Source organism: Lithobates pipiens, unplaced genomic scaffold (genome assembly GCF_037356315.1).
Source record: "Lithobates pipiens isolate NorthernLeopardFrog02 unplaced genomic scaffold, aLitPip1_a1.2 Scaffold_22, whole genome shotgun sequence".
Lineage (NCBI taxonomy): Eukaryota > Metazoa > Chordata > Amphibia > Anura > Ranidae > Lithobates > Lithobates pipiens.
Genome location: NW_027507784.1, coordinates 284,119,146 through 284,142,744, shown reverse-complemented (window position 1 = coordinate 284,142,744; position 23,599 = coordinate 284,119,146). Strand labels below are relative to the sequence as shown.

The 23,599-nt window shown below is 42.2% G+C and overlaps 1 protein-coding gene across 2 annotated transcripts in view; it reads right to left on the bottom strand.

Moving 5' to 3' along the window:
- Window positions 1–4,435: 4,435 nt before the first annotated feature.
- Window positions 4,436–23,599, bottom strand: part of MAFK (MAF bZIP transcription factor K) — a 56,252-nt gene continuing 37,088 nt past the window's right edge. For both annotated transcript variants that reach the window (XM_077449123.1, XM_077449124.1), the window contains exons 2-3: window positions 22,682–22,761; window positions 4,436–14,905 (exon numbers count right to left, since the gene is read on the bottom strand). In XM_077449123.1, coding sequence (XP_077305249.1) covers window positions 14,474–14,905; window positions 22,682–22,717 — 468 coding nt within the window. In that variant the 5' untranslated portion in view covers window positions 22,718–22,761 and the 3' untranslated portion in view covers window positions 4,436–14,473. The remainder of the gene's footprint in view (window positions 14,906–22,681; window positions 22,762–23,599) is intronic.

The window sequence follows — 23,599 nt, the reverse complement described above, 5'->3', positions numbered from 1 at the left end:
AAACCCGCTGAATTTTTATTTTGTCATACCTGCAAGGGAAAAGTGCATACTAGCTCATTATGAAATATTTACCTTAGAACGAGGCCCTGACATCTCGCCCTATACACGCTGAGGGAGCTGACATGTTACCTCGGCGTGTCTTCCGGATATTGCGGCTCCAGCGGTGTGAGTGGCCGGAGCGGCGATATCTTCATGCGCGTGGGAGATTTCTTTCCGCCGGGCTTCCAGCCAAGAAACTCCTGTGCGCATGCGCCACTGCAATCAACGGCTCATTGCCAGGGGAATATCTCCTAAACCATACAGGTTTAGGAGATTTTTTTTTTACCTACAGGTAAGCCTTATTATAGGTTTACCTGTAAGTAAAAGTGAAAAAAAAAAAAAAAAAAAGACTATACAACCGCTTTTTTATTAAGTGATGGTTTTAGGATAATGCACTAGGTCTGTGTGCCCTCTCTTTCCCTTTGTTCCTCTGCTCAGTATCCCCATAGCAAGCTCCTTGCTATAGAGGCATTTGTGAAGACTCAATCCCCAGCTGTGCTCTGTGTGCCTATAGACACACAGAGTGTGGCTCGGCCACACCCCCACTCTCTGGCTGTGACTGTAAATGGCTCTCGCTGCTGCCTTCATGTCCTGTGAGGAAAGAGAGCTGCTACTCCCGGGCACTGCACTGGATCGAGATCTGGCTCAGGTAAGTATAGGGGGGCTGGGGGGGCAGAGCTGCACACAGGTTTTGTTATAGCTTTAGGTAATTCTAAGGTTTAAGGTTTTTTACCTTCATGTATTCTATGCATGAAGGTAAAAAAAAAAAAAAACCTGTGTGCAGCAGCTCCCCCCAATACTTACCTGAGCACCATCGCCCTCCAATGATGTACAGCACAGCCTCTGCCCTCCAGGGACTCACCCTCCGCATTGGCTCCTGCTGCTGTCAATCACAGCCAATGACCAGAGACATGGGGCGAGGCCGAGCCGTGACCCTGTGTCTGAACAAGAAGAGCAGTGGCTCAGGAGCAAGCCTGCTAGGGTGCCCCCATAATAGCCAGCTCTTTGCCCTGGGGGCACTTGACAGGAGGTAGAGGCCAGGAGCACAGGAGACCTGAGAAGAGGAGCAAAACCTTGCCATTAATATCACTTTAATGCAATCACTTTATGGTGGGGAAATAAGATGCAAGGACCCAGAAGCAAGCCATTGAGTCCTGGATGGAAATGGTGTAGACATGAATGAGATACAAACACTGTCCAGTGTAAGGAGGCAGAGGGTTGAAAATAAATAAATAAATAAAAAAAAGAGGCAAAAGATACTTAAGCCTTGTACACATGGGCCGAATGTTGGGCGACATCGGCCGGTTTAATAAAAACCACATGTCATTTGGCCTGTGTATGTCAGCCAGTCCAACAGAAGCCAGCTGTTTGGCCGGCTTCTATCAGATGTGCATGCTGAAATATGAAGTGCTCTGGCAGGGGCCATCCCCCTGTCAGAACATAATAGCTCAGCGGGGGGGGGATCACTGTATTAACATCAGCTAGTGGAAGCTAATGGTGTGTACTACTAGGCTTTAGGCTGGCAAAACAGTGATTGAAATTTGATCCGATCTGCTTGATTTCTTGCACCTGGGCCCTGAAGTTCCTAGTTACGTTTCTGGCTGTAATATTTTGTTCAGTTTTTATGGTCATATGGTTGCACCATCTTTAATGCATCTTTTAGGGTGTGCCCCCAAAATAACTCATACAGACATTCATGTCTAAACCGCTGGCAACAAAAGTGAGTACACCAAGTCAAAATGTCCAAATTGGGCCCAATTAGCAATTTTCCCTCTCTGGTGTCATGTGACTCATTAGGTCTCAGGTGTGAATGGGGAGCAGGTGTGTTAAATTTGGTGTTATCACTCATACTGGTCATTGGAAGTTCAACATGGCACCTCAAGACCTCTGAGGATTTGAATAAAAAAAAATAAAAAATTGTTGCTCCACATAAAGATGGCCCAGGGCAGTGATGGTGAACCTTGGCACCCCAGATGTTTTGGAACTAATTTTTCATCATGATGCTCAAATACACTGCATAGTGCAAAAGCACCATGGGAAATGTAGTTCCAAAACATCTGGGGTGCCAAGGTTCACCACCACTGGCCTAGGATAGAAGATTGCAAAGACCCTGAAATTGAGCCGCAGCATGGTAGCCAAGATCATGCAGCGATTTAACAGGACAGGCTCAGCGTCATATCCAGAGGTTGTCTTTTGGAAATAGACATACGAGTGCTGCCAGCATTGCTGCAGAGATTGAAGGGCAGGGGTCAGCCTGTCTCTGTTCAGACCAATTTCATGTAGCGTGCGGCGTATGGTCTAGATGGCTGTTGTCCCAGCATAAAGCCTCTTCTAAAGATGATGCACAAGAAATACTGCAGTTTGCTGAAGACAAGCAGACTAAGGACATGGATTACTGGAATAATGTCCTGTGGTCTGATGGGACCAAGATAAACCTATTCGGTTCAGATGGTGTCAAGCATGTGTGGTGGCAACCAGGTGAGGCACACAAAGACAAGTGTGTCTTGCCTACAGTCAAGTGTGGTGGGAGTTTCATTGTCTGAGGCTGCCTGAGTGTTGCCGGCACTAGGGAGCTACAGTAAACTGAGGGAACCACGAATGCCAACATGTAGTGACATACCGAAGCAGAACATGATCCCCTCCCTTCGGAGACTTAGCCACAGGGCAGTATTCCAACATAATGACCCCAAACACACCTCCACGGTAAGCACTGCCTTGCTAAAGAAGCAGTAAAAGGTGATGAACTGGCCAAGCATTTCTCTAGACCTAAACCCTATTGAGCAGCTGTGGGGCATCCTCAAATTGGAAGGTGGAGGAGCGCAAGGTATCTAAGATCCACCAGCTCTGTGATGTCACCATGGAGGAGTGGAAGAGGACTCCAGTGGTAACCTGTGAAGAGCTGGTGAACTCCATGCCCAAGAGGGTTAAGGCAGTGCTGGAAAATAATGGTGGCCAAACAAAATATTGACACTTTGGGCCCAATTTGGACGTTTTCACTTAGGAGTGTACTCACTTTTGTTGCCAACAGTTTAGATATTAATGGCTGTGTTAAGTTATTTTGAGGGGACAGCAATTATTATTTACATTGCAGCAAAGTGTAATTTCTTCAGTGTTGTCGGTGAAAAAATATAATAAAATATTTACAAAAATGTGAGGGGTGTACTCACTTTCGTGAGATACTGTAAATACACACTGTCGGGAGCGCTCTGAAAAGTGCGGCCCCTAACTTGAGCTCTTAAAAAGGTGCACAAATGCATTTAAAAGCCCAAGTACAATATTAGAGTGGTACTAGGTTAGAACACCCCCCCCCCCCCCCCCCCCAACAATCATCTAAAATCAAAAAAATAAATAGGCTGGATGAAGTTAGTATGAAATGTTTACACCATTTAAAGTCTTACATTTAGAGACTTTTATCATCATATGGTAGAAAATAGTTCTGAATGTGGAAATTTATATGGCTGTATTTGCTGACTCATTCTTATTGTCCGTCTGCAAAAGTTCTGTCTGTGGGTTGTGAAATCCCAAGTAACTCCGATTTCCTGGTAAGCGGATAGCCATGCCGGGTGACAGGCAACTGTAATTCTATGCATACTGGAGGGATTACAGAAGTTATAAAATACAGAAAAGAACTTTCATGGTAAGCAATGAAATAGATCTGAAGATATTGCTTCTCTGTGTTATGTTTTCAGGATTATACAGTCATTTATCTATATACAGTGAAAACAGGTTCTCAGTACCCACATTAAATGACATGGAAATCAGCAGCTTTTCTACTTTGCCTGTAGGTTTATCTATTCCCTCAACAGTCCACGTCTCACAAGACAAGTCAGTCCATTATGCCACTCACTCCTCTCGCATCATTGTGGGAAGTCCGCTGGTCACTTCTGCCTTCATCTTTTGTAACATTATTAAAGAAAAAAAGATAGGCCAGGGGGGTGTATGTGCCCCCAATGGAAAATGGTTTGCTCATAATGAGACCTTTATTAGTCACAGAAAAACTTGGAATGTTTCGAGGACCTAAAATGGCTCCTTCCTTATGCAACAGTGATGACACTACTGTCACTGAGAGAGCCATATTTGGGCTCCAAAATATCACTAAGACTAATAAAAGAGTCATTATGAGTAAAAGATGTGCTGGTAATAACCACAATGCTTAGATGTACTGACAATGGCAGCATTAATTGTAAGTCACCTCAACAATCACTTATAAAGTTTGGAGTGCACCATTTGTATGCCCAATAGGAAGTCTGACTCAAATTCTACCTCTTTCCCTACTAACTGGTTCCCCGACTCACCTACAGAAGTGGCACATTTGATCTTCAGATTCAAAAAATGAGAAAATTCACAGCAATTCGCAGTTTTAGAGAACAGAGAACTCACAGCAATTCACAGAGACTTCAATGAGAACTCTTTATTGGAAAGGTACAAAACCAGTCACAGCAGTATTATATACAGCAATAAATTACTTTGTGGCTGTCAGATAAGGAGAAATCGGTGCACAAGTACAGTACACAGGATTACGGTCTTGACATACAAACATAAATCCACAATTACTTGGATATATCCCAATAATTTATTATTTATATAATGTATAAAAAAGCAGCACAAGAAAAAATAAAAATAAATATTGAAATTAAGCCTACTGAATAATCACATAGATAAAATCAGGAGGCGATGAAGTTAAAAAAATAAAAAATAAAATAAAAACACACGATCTCTATTCTTATTAATGTAAAAGCAAGGTAACTGCCCTTGTGGTGTGTCTAGGATGCAAACTAAAACAGAAATGATATGAAACATAAGGAGAAATCACATTTCTTTTTAGAACATTATCAAATAAACAGTGGGGTATAACAGAAAGCGATGTGATGGTTATATCCAGTAGTGATATAAAATGTCACACTGCTGGACAAGTTTAGCTAATCAAATCTAAAATACAAAAAATGATTGGGGGTGAAAGCAAATATAAGACATAGAACGCACTCACTCTTACAAATATGTGCAATATAACATCGTAGATGCTCTTCCACCATACAATCACTTGTTCACTTCAAATCACATACTTAATATATTGTTTGATAAACAAACCAGAAGCCAATGCGAGGAAGTTTGATGGCAAAAAAAATTATCATTCTTGGCTACTTTTCTCTGATTTATGAGTCCACAACATGAGAGGACAAGTTACTTCATTTTTTTGTAATTATACTAGTCTAGTCATGAGCCTAACACTTTGTAGAGTCACTGACAGTAAAGTTAAAAAAAATTAATTATGATAAAAATAAGAGCCAGACGTAGATTAAGCTTAATGGTGATCTGGTTAACAAGCCCACCACCAACACTGGCCAACATTTCTACCAAAGTGACAGAGATCTGAATGTCACTATAGCTACAGAAGAACGTCACTGTAATGGCATAATATGGGTACAATTTATTCAAGAATTGTTTTGTAGAAGCTATATTTGGATTCAAACACCCAAAAAAAAGATGAATATTAGATAATGGCCAATTTAAGAGACTAGCTCCAGCTTATAATCGCAATTTTTACACTATTGTCTTTTACTCTAAAAACCAGCATCAAGTCCTCTTCAGAGCCAAATGACACCCAGTGTCTTGAACACATTTCCTGTAAATACAGGGTGTCAAGGACACCCAGCCTCCCTGGACTCATCAGAGAATGCTTGAGGGAACAACACCACATCATTGCGTGACACCAATCTCTGCAGCATTCTGGGTTTACACACCATCTAAGATGGAAGAAGACCCGTGACTTAACATGACCAGATCAAAGACCCCTAGAAATAGTATGTGTATGAAGGGCGTGGATGGTTGTATTAAAGGGGAAGGAGGGTTAATTGGCAACTGGATTTTAAAGTCTGGTTACAAAACCTCATTTAATATAGCCCAAAAAAGCTATAAATCCACTTTGTGTATGCCAAATTCCTGTGCAAACCCAGATAATACCTTCTAGATGTAGTGGTGATTTCACTGTGCTCTATATAGCTTGTGCAGAGAGGAGGAGAACTGTCAATGGGACTCAGCAGGTCCACCTCCACCTACTATAGGCTACCTGAAGAAACCTAGAAGGAAGTGGATACAAGACCAGTCACCCTGAAAAGGAGAGAGCCATGGCCAGCGAGCCAGAAAGCCTAGTATGCATTGGTCGAATGTCAGGTGACAGTGGCCGGTTTAATAAAAACTGGCCGGCATTCGGCCTGTATGTATGGCAGGCGGTCCGACAGAAGCTAGCCGTGCTGGCTTCATGCACCTGCCTCCTGACCAGTGCTCTCAGTCAATGGCTTAGAGCGCCGACCTGAGTTTTCTCGGGGGGGGGGGGGGGGGGGGGGTGTTCCTTGTCAGAACACAATATAACAGTAGGGGAGATCACTGAACAACTTGGGTTGTTAGTACAGCGGCTCCGACTGGAGCGGTTAGTCATTTTCATTCAACCTGCTAGTCGATTGATCAACTTGGGTACAATCAGCCTGCCCATACATGGTTTCGAATCTCAGCAGGTCCTACTGAACCAGCAGAGCTTTGAATCGTATATGGCCAGCTTAACTCCTTTATGGGCAAAAAGACTAAAGGCTCAATTCATTAAGCTATAAGTCAATATTTGCCATAACAGTTATTACGTTCAGAAAAGAGCTGAAAATACATCACTTGGAAAAACAAACATAAAAAAATGACCTGTTGTCATAGAAAACACACAAAGGGAAAGACTTCCCTTTATCTTGTCAGATGTTTGAATGTAATGTCATCATGTGACAGTGACTATACTGCATCCAAAATAGTGCTATATTTTAATGCCGACTATTGAAGTTCTAATGTAGCTGTCTGCTGTGTGGATTAACACCAATCTGCAGCATGAAAACATTTTACTGAAGTTCAAAACTTCAAAACTACTGTCCATGTCCAGAAATACACGTTGCATGGGAAAACGAATTGTAAAAAAATAACCTGCTCCCAATATTAGGGCAAAAAACAAACAAAAAAAAAAAAAACCCTGAATCTGCAGGAACCTAAATGACCCCATTTAGTAATGACAGACAGTGGGGGAAAAAAAATTGTATGCTGGAGGAATGAAATGTTAGCAATCTTAACACTAAAACCTAAGCTGGCACGTGGAAATTTTGTTCACAGATACTACAGTAAACGTCTCTTAGAAATACACACAAAGAAAACCCCTCCTAATTCGCAGTGGCTTTAGGCCGTTTACCAAAAATGCACCAACAACTACAATGAAACAGCAACTTGGTATGTTGGTTGAATATGTACTTGAAGATTAAGGCGAATGCACAATTTAATAGCTGTGTTAAGTGATATTAGCTCAGACTATATTCAATAGCTTACTGGCTGTTCTGTGGCATTAAAGTCAGAGATATAAAATGTGATTTGACAATTTTTTTACTACTTGAAAACCACAATTTAGACACTATACAGATTCAGCATACTGGTAGCATATGATGCTCGCAGAACATTGTGGGGAAAGTAAATGAAGTGCGATTCTATGAGGGTTGCGATATGATGTCCTATATAGAAGATATAACCACATGACAGAATCTGAAGGCTTCATTGGAGATACATTTATCAGAAATACCTGGAAAACCTCAACGATCGGCTATTAAGAAGAAAATGCAGCATTTTACTTCGAGACAGACATTACAGACAGACATGACTTTAATTCACAAGTTTTCAAAACGAAAGTACACACAGGGCCCAAGGACAAAGCTTACTCTCGATATGGTGTGGCACGGTCACAGGAATGCAAACAGTGAAGCAGGAACCTTTAAAAAATACGCGTTTAGATCAACAGAGTTTGATTATCAAGGTTTAATGGAGTTGGAATTAGGGGGGCATTTTTTCTCTTATACTTCTGATCTATTATAATTTGTAATACATGCATTTAAGGCAACCTTTGGCTTACTACTGAGTGTGCAACTGATTTGACTCTTAAGGTGAATGAGTTTATTCCTTTTTCCAGCTTTCTTATTTATGCCACTAGACAGAGGCTCGTTAATCGTTGCCCTTTGTTTGTATGCCTGATGATGTAAGAGGAACACTGAAAAGTGTCAAATTAAGCCAAAAAAACAAAATCAGGCTGAATTTAGCAGTCTGTTGGCATTTTCACAGGGTCTACAGATTGCATGTACCAATTTTAAACCAATAGTTTTATGTCACAAAAGCAACTCCTGATGGCCAGATACTCAACAGCCTGGATGGTCAATGTAGCTGGATGTATCTGTCACTGCATGGCAATCACAATGGCCCATTCACATGATTGACTCTATGGCTAATGCTGGAGTAAAAAAATTCAATCACATATGGCCATATTGGATATGACGAATAGAGCATATATTACCTTTATATTAACCATAGACAGACCAGGACTGCTGAGCTAGTTACATAAATCTATGGGCCACACTAAAAGCAAAATCCATTAAGCCATAGCAACCAATCAAAATATCTCCCTAGTCTGACACCAGGAAACTGCAATCTGACTGGCTGCTATGATTTAACAGACACTGCACATAATTGCAACGCTTTATCTTGACTATGCCCATATACATCACCCAAAGGGCCACACGTTCTGTACTGCCACCACCACGTGAAATTGGTTATGATGGCCAATCTGCTTAAAAGTATAACTACAGGCAAAACTTTTTTTTTTTAAATTAGTTTTGAATAGACTGCAAAAGGGTTTAGAAGGCTTGTCAGTTTTCATTGCTGCCTGTGCCCCCCATTAGGGAGATTCACCCTTTCTTATTTGTTCAGTTTACCATGATCATTGCAAATGAAAGTAAAAGAAAATCCCAAATTTTGGATTGTCCCCAGAAATGTAGTGGAAGGGAAATCTTCCAATGGTGACCTGGGGGTCCCCAAGGAATTCCCTTAATTTGCAGGGATTTCCTGTATGGCTATGGGACAAGAAGTGAAGGAAAATCTCCCCAATGAGTCACAGATGGCAACAAAAAAAAAAAAATTCTGACAGGGGTTGTAACCCTCCCTTGCTCGTTTTTGCCTATAGTTCTACTTTAACATTTAGTGAGAACCAAAAGATAGTCCTCAGATTTACTGACTTTTGAAGGAAGGCGCATATCTCTGATCAGAATAAAACATGGGAAAAACCATTCATGATTAAACTAGCAATAAATATCTGTGCAACAATTTCATGCCTTCCAAATAGGTCATACTTGACACAACAGAAAACACTTGGAGGAAAAAGTTGACAGGAGGGCTTGAGAATAGAACATAAGACATAAAAACACAAATGAAAAAAAAAAAAAATGTTCTTCCAAAGAGAATCACATATAACATATTAACCCATAGACGCATACAGTTATACAGCAAAAGACAAGGAAAATTAACCACTTACATGCTGCAAAATGCCCATAAACTTGAACACTGATACAGCGTGTAAATGGTCAAAATACAATTTTTCAAGATATTTTGTGTTCCAGAAGTCAAATCAAGCTGTTTTATAGAGATCAAGAGGGAGGACTATTCCTCTTACCCCAAAATATCTTCACAGTAACCCATATATTTGCATCATCTTCCAATAAAGAACTGCATTATTATTAAAACGTGAAACAGAAAAAGTTTAGATTTACTTTTTTTTTCTTCCACTTAAAGAAAAAAAAACTCTGTAAGATAAAACTTTGTTTTAATCTCTCTTTAAATATTTCCATATGTTCCTTATGGATATCCAATATGGATTACCTACCATTTCCATGGTATCAACAGCATTATTAACGCCCAGGTCCCTGTTCTCCCTTTTATATATGTTTTGTTTTTTTGTTCAGCTTATCCACCCCTCCATTAGGGTAGGAGGTAAGGAGTCGCTGTTTTGGGCTAGTACTTTCGTAGCCAAAATCGTTTGGCACACGTCAAATAAATATAGGATTCAATAAAATTAAGAGCAATAACAAAAATCTCAGTGCAGCAGATTGCTGCCATATATTTTGTCTTCCTGTGTATACAGAATAGCTAAAATTTCCTAAAACTATTCAAAAATTCCTTGTGTTGTCACTTGCCCCTATAACCCTAGGGAGTACAGGATTGGTTCTGCAACACAAGCTCCTACATAGACTGGACTTATCAGAAGCAGAAGATAATTGGCTTTACAGGCGAAAGTGTTCAAAGGAAGAAATGCTCTTGGTGCTGACAGCAACAAATAATTCTCCAAGTGCATGATGGGAGAATAAAGAAGCTTTGAGCAGCAAGAACAGCTCTTCAAAGGACCACTAAACCTTCCATAAAAAGAGTTAGATTATGTTATGTGAAAGAGCCACTAATAACATTAATAACTATACCTGTAACACAGAGAAGACGGCGACACAACAACATTACATAAATGCCAAACGTCTCAATTTGACAGATGTGTAACTATGTATGCTGTGCAGCTGTCACATTTGGCAAAAAAAGGCACCAAAAAGACAGCAAAGTTTTCTTCTATGGATTACCGAGTGGAAATGAGCTGTGTATCTGAAACATGCTCCCCATTAAAACATTGTTTTATATCACCTGTTCCAATAAAACTGAAAAATTGTGAAGGTTAAGGCTTCTTTTACATAAAATAACTCCATCATTTGTGTTTAGTGGCCCTTTACGAAAGTGAGAAATAAGGCCCACTGTGGTTCTGCAGTTATGACTGCATTTTACAGTCCACAATTCCCCTTTGGTTAGTCCTTCGCCAGGGAATTTGACTTGTATGGAATGGACAGCTCAGACACCTTCAAAAACAAGAGTAAAGCTGAACGACATGCTTAGACTGGGGAATTTATGAAGAATCTGAACAGCAGTATGCACAACCACTGAAACCTTACTGCAGATTTTATGTCACGTGCAGGTGACATTTACTTTGTGATCAGGAGCTGACAATCACTCTTCCTCTGGTTAAAGAACATGCCGCAGTTTACCAGTCACCTAGGCCTCATGCACACTGCTGCCCTTAAACCCACATTTTTGCGAGTTTAGGTGTTTTAACTATCCTATGTGTCCATGCACACATGGACGTTTTTTTTTTTTTTTTAGCAGTTTAAAGGATGTTTTCTGAATGCTCTAAAATCGCGTTAAGGAGAGGGAATTTTGATCGCAAAAAAATGCTGTTAAAACACTCGTAGCGCTAGGCACGTTTAGCACTTCCGTGTTTTTTTATTATTACATTTTCCGTAATAAATTTGAATTCTGGCCAATGAAATACACTCCCAAACTCGCCTTAACTGGTTTGAAATAATAATGCAGCTTAGGTGAGTTGATAGCGCCGACTGTCTCCTGTCAGGATTACCAGCGTTTACAAGAAACCAGTGTGCATGAGGCCTAACAGTACAGATGCTGCGATGACTGCAATAATGGTCTGATGTAAATGCAGTAACTCTCATATCAGATGAATGGATTACAGGGGACAAAAGCAACAACAACTGCTGCAAAAGAAAAAATTAACAAGCTTCTGTCATAGCATCATGCCGACAGCAGTGATTTACAGCTGGTGCTATTGAGACTACAGCAGCAGGCCAGTCAGGCCACAAAGCGTACCTCGTTGGTTGCTATGAGTTACTTTGCCTTACTGAGCCTTAGAGGTTCAATCACAAATTTAAAAGACAAGCTTGAGCTTCTCTTAACCAAGTCTAGAATGTTCCTATTTATGTATGTATGATATGAATATTGCAGAAAAAGCTGAAAGTCAGAGCAGCATTGTTCTTTATCCAGAGGAAACAGCAAGATCATTTGCCAGCCTAATAACCTTCAATGTACAAGGTTGTATAGATGAGATATGAAATGGTCATTAATTAACAGCAAGATGACTTGCCAATGGATCTGAAGTTTAAAAATCACTTGTTTCTTCTTTTTTTATTATTACCTGTTGGATACGCTACAAAACGAGCACAGACTCCTTACAACTAGTACATCACCAACTTCATAGCAATCAAAGCACAAAAACACTGCCACGTGGTTTAAACACATTCTGGAACTTCGATTTGACTGACCTTTAGTCAGATGCTAAGCCCTTCCACAAAACAGAACACCAACATATCAAAGAGACTTGAAAAGCAATCTGGGATTATACCTGTAACTAAAGCATCCGCAGCAAACCCTTTCTGCTTAATTGGAACTGAATACTAAGAGACTTGCCATTTCATAGGGAACATCTAGAAACGTTAATAGTGCCTACGCAGTGCCCTGAAAAATGGTACCTTTCGTCTGGAATTCCCCCTGAAATAAATCAGTGCACTTCGAGCCTGAACACTTCTGTTCTGTAGATTTATATCTGCAGTGAGAGATCTAAGGCACTGCTGACTGCTAGTTTTAGGAGAATTTGTGAAAGATTTGGTGACTACTGTACAGTTTTCCATGCTGGACCCAGGCTCTGACATCAGGAAGCTGGGCCCTGTGCTCTACAAGGTAGTCTTCATACAGACACACACACACACGGTAGTCTGCAATGGCCAAAGATCAGCTACAGAGGGGATACAGGCAATACTGGTGACTAGTTCTTTGCCCTCTCTCTGTCTTTTTTTTGTGGGGGGGGGGGGGGGGGTACAGCTTCCAGAGTTAATAAAGGTGTCAGGTAAAAGGATTTCTGGGGCTAAATGTTGATTTTTATTTAATACTTCCCTGTACAAGTCTTCCTTTCAATAGATTTTTAAGCTTTTTTTTTTTATAATCCTCTACCCTCTCAATTCCATTGACTCCTCTATAGTTATCCATCACTGTAAAGGGGGAAAGAATAATCAGATGAGTGACCTCTGTTCCAAAAATCAATTTCATGTTCTCACATCAAAACAGGATATAACTTTGAAATATGATTTTGAAACCTAAAAGATTTTGATCATCAAGGCCCTGTTCCCACCTATGCGTCTTAACGTGCAACTTTTGGAGAACATAAATGCATTTGCATAGGTTTGCCATTGTTTTAATTGGTGCCAATTCACATCTGTGCAGTTGACAAGAGTTGGCCCAAAAATTTCATGCCCGTTATCTGATATGTTAATGTGCGTTATAGGGGCTTTTCATGGGTATGGCAGAGCATGTCAATGCACCTGCCCAAAGCAATATAAGAAGGGCAGGCAAAACGCACTTGCATAGGTGTGAAGCCAGCCTTAAGATACCTTTTTGGACACTGCTAGGTTACAAAATTTGCAAAAAAATAATCTTGGTCATTTGGAAAAAAGATTTGATCAGCTCTGCCAGCAGTGGTCAATCCCAAGTCAAAACATGCCACAATAAAAATAAGTTTACCGCAACCTACTAAGTGCCAAGTCAAAGAATCCCAAAAAGGATCCTTTGCTTAGGAAACCAGCCCATAATACCTTGAAGACCTTTCTGTTTTCAAATCTTCCGTGACGCATTTTACCAATAACCTTCCTTGATACTCAAATGAAACACTATTTCATTATTCAATACAAAGCTTATAAAAAAGTATAAAACTACAGGTCAACCTACAGAAGGATACATATCTTAAAACTGAAAAATATTTGTCAAACACTTACAGGGACCGCCACAAAACCTTCCTTTGCATTCTTTACAATAGGCAATTCCATACATACCTAAACCAACAAGACTAAGTTATAAAAACTAACTTTCCTTCCCAATTTGAATTTACCAATCATAATACCGGGCCAAAAAGTTGAGCAGTCAGTAAAAACAGCATAACTGAAAGCCACATGGGAAGCCCCAAACTTTCTTCTGCAAGAAATGTAAATTGAATTAAACTGTATAAAACAGTCTCACTGGCCTAACAGCTGAATGATAAGATGATCTATTGCATTTGACCACCTTTAAATAGTCAACCACATTACTCCATAATCAACTCTTTTATACAGGTGCTCGTCCCTGCACCTGTAAGATATGTATTTATGCCAAATGAAAGTTGTACTGACGGGTACTAAATAGTACAGTAGCACAATACATTTTACCATTAAAGAAATCCTGAGTTTGGTTTGAAAGGCCATTTTGAAACCACTCTATCACAGTCTAAATTGCTCCAAGGAGGGCTAGGCGACATACTGATACAAAGTGTACCATCAAAAATGAGATGGTTCCACAGATGGAGTACTACATATATTTTTTTTTGCGTTAAGAGGCAGTCAGTAGATTTCTAAATACGTAAATATAAATAAATAAATTATGGTGGGGTGAAATCTCCACTGCTTTCCTAAGCTTGTTTATGAAGGGTCTGTGAAGGTCCAATAAACATGCACATGAAAGTCCTATGAATTAAAATTAATACAGTTAACCTTATCCAATGCAACGAGCCAAATTCCCTGGCACAATAACATCAAGGCCTTAGCGCTGTTATCGTCATGTTGGGATGGGCAAAGGAATAAAAGGCAACGCCTAACATGTGGATAGGCTGGGAAGAAACTAAGAAACAATGCAAGTGAATCCCATTAAGTCCCTTTTAGAACAGGCAGCTAGTTCTCTCCTTCTGTAGATACTAGGATGCTGCAGAAAATGGTATGGATGCTGAAATGTCAGCAGACTTCACAATGGTGATGACACTGGTGGTGGCAACCTTAGTTGGGGTGATAGGTCCCCTGGCAACTGTGCGGGCGAAGGTCTGGAGGGCTTCGTACTTAGAACGTAGAGCATCCAACTCAAGCTTCATACTGGAGTTCTCCCGCGCCAGCTTATCCACTTCCTGCTGCAACTCGACTCGCTGCCTCTCCAATTCCTCTTTCTGAGTGACACGCTTTACTCGACAGCTGGCAGCGTAGCCTCGGTTTTTTAAGGTGCGCCTACGCTGCTTTAGGCGGATGATATCTTCTTTTGTGAGACCTCGTAGGTGCTGGTTTAGCTCCCGTACAGACATTGACACGAGTTCATCATCACTCAGTACTGGGGCGTTCTCTCCCGCCTCCTTCTTTACCTGCAAAAGGTAGACCAATGGTTATCAAAATGTCCATACATTATAAAAGATGCTGACATTTAAAAAAAAAAAAAAAAAAAAAAACTTGTCAAAAATGGGACAACTGGAAATCATGTCATGGACTCAGTTCCAATCCCACAGTAACAGTTAGGTATCCTTACAGAGGTTCAAAGCACTTATCTTTTTTATCCAAATACCCCTTGTAGTTCTCACTCTAATCTCTGCAATGAGCCCTCGTGCAGTAGAACAAGTAATATGTGGGTGCCTCTAGTGACAAAGGTAAAGTGGTTTTAAAGCACTTCATTTTTTTAACCTTAAAGAGTTTAACCCCTCCAAAAAAAAAAAAACAACAAAAAAACGGATCCTCCCTTGCAGGTTATATGACACATTGTTTGTGCTGTGTCATTTGGCCCCCTTTAACACCTAAAAAACCTGGCTGATCCTGCCAGTTTCTACCCTCCCCTACGTAAACTGACTGCGGTGTATCATAGCGGTCAGTTTACGTGCCTCCATCATCCGCAGTCCTGCTCTCCCCCCCCCCTCCTGTCAGCTTGTGAATGTGATGCTCCCCCCTTCCCCCCCCCCCCCCCCCCCCGCTTGCATAACACTAACTTGTATACACCATCAGCACTGCCTCCTATTGTAGTATTCCACTCTGTGTACGATTTATAAAAATAAATGCTGCAAATAAATAGTTTCAGTGCCGAGACTGCGATCACATGACCGGCTGGCTTTCCCCTCCCAACTGACATCAGTGGGGGAAGGAGAAAGCCAGTCGGTCATGTGATCGCGATCTCGGCTCTGAAATTAGGTATTTGCAGCATTTATTTTTATGAATCATATACAGAGGGGGGACACTACAATAGGAGACAGCGCAGATGGTGCATACAGGTTAGAATGGCTTAACAACCACTTTAGTGCATTCCCTGCATTAAGATAAAGAACACACCACTAATTTCCCTCCACCTCCCTAAACACTTACCTGAGCCTGTCAGTGTTTCATCGCTGTCCCAGCTTCAGGTCTTGTCTCGCCTCTCTTCCTCCTCTTACAGGGACTCAAAGCAGCAGGAGCCATTGGTTTCTGCTGCTGTCAATCAAATACTGCGAGGAGGGATACATCATGGCTGGAGAGCAAGCCTTCAGGTGTACCTCCCATAGCAAGCGGTTTGATATGGGGGGAAACCTTGAAGAGAAAGAGTCCGGAGCACCAGCAGGGGACCTGAGAAAAGGGGGTTCAGGGCCGCTCTGTGCAAAATTATTCCACAGAGCAGGTAAGTATCATGTTTAACATTTTATTGTTATAAAAATGTTAGCATTTAGAATCGCTTTAACATAAAAAAATAAAAGATAAAGATGCCACAATGACTAATACTCCACAATACACTAAGAGCAAAATTAAAAAGGCAAAGTTCAAGAAAAGTTCATTTCATGGGTTTCATTTCCTGACTGGTGGAAACAGATCATTTGGAAAATATGTTATTCTTACCAAGGCCAAGAAAATATTAACACATAACAAAAAATTTATTTTACATTGAAATAAGCATATGCCAAGACCAATTCAAGAGGAATATTAAAGCTCAACTCCAGGCAAACAGTTAAACAGACAAATTAAATAAGTTTTACCTGCCAAAGGATTTATATTTTTGCCTATCCAGTTCTGGTACCTAAAGCAGAACTTCACCGAGGTTCCACTTTAAGTCCTCCACGCCCCCCCCCCCAAACACAGGGGTCCCGAACCCCTGGGCCGCACAGCAGGAGATTACTGGTGACCATGATCCACACAGGGGTATCACAGACCGAGGTTGCCGCTGACCTGTAATCATTACAGTGCAGTCCCTTTTAAATCACAGCCCCCCTTTCAGGGAACCGAGGACACCGATATAAAGGGGGGGCTGTGCTGTAAAGGGGGACAGACTCTGAATATCCCCTCCCCTGGGTCCCTGGAAAAATTGGCTGCTTGGAAATTGGTCCCTGGTGCCAAAAGGGTTGGGGACCGCACATTTGGCACACGATCATGTTTTTTGGGGAGCGAGTACCTAGTTTTGATAGGTACTCGTACCTCCATGGTGATGCAAGCAGAAGTTTGTCCTCTCCCCTTTTTTGGCCTGCAGCCTCCTGGGACACGTCACAGGTCCCAGGAGACAAGACCATTTCACAAAGCTCATCTCCTCACCCCTCTGACTGGACAGCGAGACAAGCTAATTTTTCAGTTTCTTCTTTCAGTCACTCTGCATGCTCCTTGCATTGCAATACAATTATGGCAATTTTCTCCTGGTTCTGATTCTCCCTTCTCCTGTCTGTGCTCTGTTGTAAAAGGGACTGCAAAGGGCCAATACCAAACAAAATTTAGAGGCTTTCACTGCTTGCATTCAAAAAAATACATTTACTGATGTATTAATGAAAGCAGAGCTGCATGAATTGGTGATTTTTTTTTATATATGCCGGCATTCAGCTTTAAAACTTATTGGCCATGGCCAAAAAAGGAAAACGTTTACACTAAAAATATCCTGCTTTTATTATGTGGGGGGAAACACAATCTGTAGGAACTAAATGATCACTGTGATTAATCGAGGACCACTCCAGCACCATTATTTACCATCCCCCGTGAAAGCATGTTATTCATGCCTCAGACATGTTTTAAGCAGGGCTGTCAGGGTGGAGACTGAACTTGGCTATCAGAGTTCCACATGTGCTAGATGTTTGACTAAGGAGACTACAAGGTTCTAGAATACTTAGCCCATCACCAAAACAGGAACAAAAGCCATTACAATTATACAGGATGTATATAGTGCCAACAGTTTTTCAACAATGGGGCAAAAGTTTTAAATCTCATGAACTAAAAGCTTCAAATCAATGAGCTGAGAAAGAAGCATCCTTCCCCAATGGAAGAAAAAAGGGTGGTACGGCCCCCTAGATTGCCTTTTAGTGCACCTGGTGTGCAGCCCAATTCATTTAGCTGTGTCTCTCAATGAAAAAGAAACGTGAAAATACATTTAAACACATTAAAGCGGAGGTCCACCCTAAAATGGACCTCCGCTCATCGGAATCCCCCCCCCCCCCGGCGCCACAATTGGCACCTTTCAGGGGGGAGGGGGGTGCAGTTACCTGGATAATCCAGGTAACTGCACCCACTTCTGGGATAGCTGTCTGCAGAAAGGGGCGTAGATTACGCCCCTTTCCGCAACTGCCCGCCCCTTTGCGCAAGTGCCCCGCTGCCTGCTGGGAAACACACAGTTCCCAGAGGCAGCGGGGACCGTCCGGATTGCGCCGCGCAGCTCGCGCATGCGCAGTAGGGAACCGGGAAATGAAGCCGAAAGGCTCCATTTTCTGATTCCCATACCCAAGATGGCGGCGGCAGGACCCGACAGACGACCTAGCGATCGGCTTCGGGTGCCGTCATCGCGGGCGCGCTGGACAGGTAAGTGTCACTATTTTAAAAGTCAGCAGCTGCAGTATTTGTAGCTGCTGGCTTTTAAAAAAAAAAAAAAAAAACGCGGAGTCCCTGTGGACTCCCGCTTTAAAGCTCAGTTTATTTTCCACAGAGTAGGGAACGATTATATATCCTGTTTACGTTTTGCTATGTACATCATCCCTGGGGAGAGTTATCCTATTTGTCCTAAATTTTTAGTTGCCACCGTTACAGGACCAGAGGCCCAGTCTTCCATTGGAGACAACTGCCTAGGAAAGAATTTCCACCACTTTGGAGAGACTATTCCGTTCTGTCAACGGGGCAGGAAAAAGCTAATCTACCCAATGGGATACGAAGGCTCACAGTGGAACAGACAGGTGTTTTAACCCTTTTCTACACTACTCAACACTTAGACAAAAAGGTTTAGCATGCGTGAACTGCAGTTTAATAACTTTTTAATTGCTCTTTTCTGAAAACCAGAAAACTGAAATGGGTTGTAAAGTCAGAAGTCTATGCATTAAGATTAAAAAAAGGGTGTGCAGCAGCCCCCCTCAGCCTCCCCAATACTTACCTGAGCCCCATCTCTGTCCAGCAATGTCCATGAGTGTCTCAGCTGTTCGAGACTATGCCTCCTGACTGGCTGAGACACAGCTGCCATGCCATTGGCTCCCGCTGCTGTCAAAGTCTGTCAGCCAATCAGGAGCGAGAGGGGCGGGCCAGGCCATGGCTCCATGTTTGAATGGACCCAGGGAGCTGTGACTCAGCTCAGGTGCAATTGTCATGAGGGAGGGGCTAGGAGCACAGAAGAGGGACCCGAGAAGAGGAGGATCCAGACCGCTCTGTGCAAAACCACTACAAAGGGCAGGTAAGTAGAACATGTTTATTTTTATAGAGGAAAAAAAAAATACAAGACTTTACAATTCCTAAGTGGGCACACACTCCCGAGCCGCCCAGTCTTCTTCTATAGACAAAGACCAGACGGCTCAGTCCTGCCACAGCATTTGATTGACAGCAGCAAGAGCCAATGGCTCCTGCTGCTATCAATCTGCCCAATGAGGGTTTGGAGGGATCCTGCAGCACAGGTGGTTTTTGACCTTAATGCATAGAATGTGTTAAGGTAAAAAAAAAAAAAAAAAAAAAGGCTTTAGAATCACTATAATGATGTAGAAGCTGGGCTTCTGCATTGTGTGTTTATGAGGGGGGAAAAAACAGAGATGTCCCTCAGAGTTTACTCTCTTCAAATTGTTTAGGGACGCTTGCAGTTAGCCCAAGGCCTGATCCAAACCAACACGCAGAAAGGTAGGAAATATATACACATTTTAGATATACTGTGTAAATGGAAACCAAAGGTTTTTTCTTTAAACTTTAACTGCAAAAGTGAAAATACACTTTAAAAATATCCATAGCTGGAAATCATCTTTAGGTCCACCTTGGTCTGCTTAGTGAACACAGTTGGTTGCTCGTTCTGCACAAGCCACACTCAGAGAATATTTTGCATTTTTTAAATTAATGCAAAGCATTCTTTAAAATGTATGAGGTGGAAAGGCGGGCGATTGTGTCACGATCTCCACTTAATGCAAAGTGAACTGTATGCTTTAATCTGCCATATCTCCTCCCTCCCAGCATATTAAACTTTCACATGCTCCTGCAATGAGAAGGGCAGCATCAGTAGCCAAAGGGAAATACCTAGGGCTGTGCCACCAATGAGGAAAATTGAGGCGGCCACAGGTCTGGGCTGGCCCAAAGGTTTGATTGTTAATTCCAGATAATTTGTCCTCACTGCAAGTTCAGGCCCGTGTGTATGTCCAGCCCCCAAGCTGCACAGTAATACTGGTCTTTATGGTGCAGGACAACAGCAAAAAAGGCTGCCTCAGGTGGTACCCATTTCCTCTGGGTATGGAGGACCTACACCACGTTACAGCGCTGATTATCATTTGGAGTCCACAGCCCTCTTGCTACAACTTCAGTAACTCGTAGCTTTCAAAGCACATCCCTTCACTCTCCACAGTTGAATAAAATGGCGTTGCAGCAAAGGTGAGCCAAGTATTTGCAGCTAGCTGGTGAGGGATGTATTAAAGTACTACTGCTGTGTAATCTGCCCCTCTCTAAACTGTATAAAACCTCCCTGTTCCTGCCACTTCCGGTTTCTCCCTCTCTGCGCTGACAACGATAAACACCATGGTCAGTTTGCACCCCTCCGTCATCCACAACCCAGTTCTCACGTTTCCCCCCTCCTCCCTGCCTGTCAGCTCCATGTCCATCTCCCCCGCCCCCCCCCCTCCCGCTATTAGTAGAAATGATAAATTGTCACTTGCCAGCCCCTTTATAATAGGCGGGCATATCACACTGCATAAATCTTTTATAAAAAGCAGGCTTGTAAATACCTTTTAGGAGCGATCTTCAGGTCCATCATGTGACTCTCAGCCGGTTTCCAGGGCTACTGCAGGACGGGCTGAGTGGCCATGTGACCAGTGGCGTCACTAGGCAAAACATAGCGTCACCCTCCCTCCTGTCTATCCTGCCCAGCGCCCTGCAGGAAGCGCACGGTCATGGGGCACACCCCCTGCATGGCCCCTGTAAATGATAGTATAGGGTGGTATAGGCAGGTTAGGGTGGTATAGGCAGGTTAGGGTGGTATAGGGCCAGGTTAGGACTCTATGCAGTGACGTGTACAGTAACTTACAGCATGCCCGGAGATGAAGACACTCGGACTGCTATCTTATCACCTTTTTCTCCTTCATCTGCGGGATCAGCCAGTCTGTGGGAGCCACACCCCTGGCTCCTCCCACCAACTCCAGCTGCCTCCAGAGACACTGGAGATCCCCAAGGGACAGCTTAAGACAGGGGAGTGGTTACAGGCAGCCTCCCCTGCACGGCTTGCTGCCCTGCTTACACTCGTAAGCACAGGCAATTTAGTACATTATGTAGCAGTGGGCGGTGGCCCAGTGTCACCTGGTTCGGCCCGCCACCCTGTAGAAACGCCACTGCATGTGACCTCCCTGGCTGACATCAGAGGGAGCTCTCATCTATGTATCGGAGCTGTAGAGCCATGTGGCTGGCTTGAAGATTGCTCTAAACAGGTATTTACAAGCCTCGTTTTAATAAAAGACTTCTACAGTGTGCTATGCCTGACTATAATATTTTGGGTTAACAAACACTTTAAGTTCAAGTTGCCTTTCTGCACAGACTCTAAAATAATAACTACAAATTCTTTTTCTTACATTTTTATATAATAAAAGTTTGAAATGGCCGCTCTGATTTACAAATTTTTTTCAAACTCTTTGGTCTATCACAACTGGCTGCAACAAGATGGTGGACCTGGAGATCTGAGTACAAAGATCTTGACACCAAAGTCCTAAAATAAATTCTGAAGATGCTCAGTGACTCACTTTGCAGTTATATACCCAAAATGTACATTATTTTAACATACCAATCCTTTAAAGTGGTTTTAAAGGCAGAAAGTTTATTACCTTAATGCATTCCATGCATTAAAGTGGGAGTAAAGTCCACTTAACTAGAATAAGGCTTACCTGGGGATACAGTGAATATCTCCCAAACTTGCACTGTTTGGAGATATTTGCACGAGATGCAGCCGGTGAGGTACCCGTGCTCTACCTCCAGAGTCCCCTACCACATGCCCCAGTGATGCCCCTGTGATGTCACCCTGGCCCCAGCCATTCACATAGCAGGAACCTGCGAAGCTGGAAGACCAGGTGAAGATGGACGGCCATGAAGCTGTATAGGTGCTGCACTGGAGGGCTCCGTGTGCAGCCAAGTCCGTAATCATGTACTGGTATGGGGTGCATACTAGTACATTATGACCTAAACCTGCAGAGGGTCAGATTTGTATTTTTTTCGTATTTGTGGGCATTTACTACCGCTTTAAATGAAAAAAAAAGTAAAAATGTTCTGCAAGCAGCCCCAACAAATACTTACCTACACCTGACCTCAATTCAGCAATGTGCACAAGAGCAGAGGCTCGCTCTCGCCTAACTGGCTCAGGCACAGCAGCGGGAGCCATTGCTGTCAATCACAGCCAGTGATGAGGGACCGAGGGGGATATGACATCTTTATTTTAGTTTGTCCTTAAAATTACTTTAATTTTTTTCTTATGTGTGTCTATAGCCTTATGATCACACAGAGTTTCCGCCAGCTACCTCATAATCACATGATTACAAAGGAAATGATCCCATGACTGAGCATGTATCAGCTAATAGTCTGTTTTTTTCTTGGTCAAAATGTAAACACTTTTCAGTTTTCATGACAAAAAAATTAAAATGATCCTCTCCAAACACAATGAGATCTACACTTTTCCAATGTTCACCAAATGCACCACAATTATGATCCAGATGGGAGTAGCATCTTACCTTTAATGCCTTGTTTGGTTTAAGATTAGTCGTCATAACCTGTAAACAATCACCAGGACAGAACGGTGCAGAAAAAGCAACTGTAAAAGAAAACAACAGTTTCAGATTCACTGAATTCTTTGCATTCCCCAAAACACCGTACAGATATACAGCAACAACGTGCTATGACAAAACAGTCTAAAGTTAATCCAATATCAGAGTTAGGGGAACTTACCATGAAAGTACCCAAAATGTCACTGGAATACACACAGTAAAACAGACCTTGGGAAAACGGTTGACAACCAAAAGCTGCAACTGAGATTCAGCTAAACTGGCCACTAAGCAAAATATTAAATCAAAGCCAGAAGCTGATTAGCGTAAATGCCAATGAGAACCTATAGAGATGAAGAAATGAATGGTCGAGAATCACCTCTTGGCAACATGAAAAAAACACACCGGAAACTGGTTCATGCGTGTTCACAATATGACAATGTTGCACACATACACATACACGGCTTATTACAAACCCGGCATTTAAATCATTGATGAAAAGAAAATGTAGCTGAAAACACTACAGATTTCCCAAGGATGGTCACCATGGAAACCATCAAAAACCAGCCAACTTGGAGACTGTAACCATGGAGACAAAAAGGAGGAGGAAAAAAAAAGAAAAAAAAAAAAGGGGTCCAAGTGTGCGAATGACTTGAGGGCAAGTCCAACAAAGGAAGGCAAGAAAAAGCGCAAACAGCCTCAGTGATGGCAAAGAGTGTGGTGATTTGGGAAGCAAAGCACTCATAAGATGAAAGGATGACTCCTGCATGCTTGTGATATGGGAATAAAGATCAGAGAGGGTCAGAAACACATCATAAGAGAAAGCAAGACTGAAGCAGGGGAAAAAAAAAAAAAAAAAAAAAAAAAAATCAGAATGCGGTTACTATT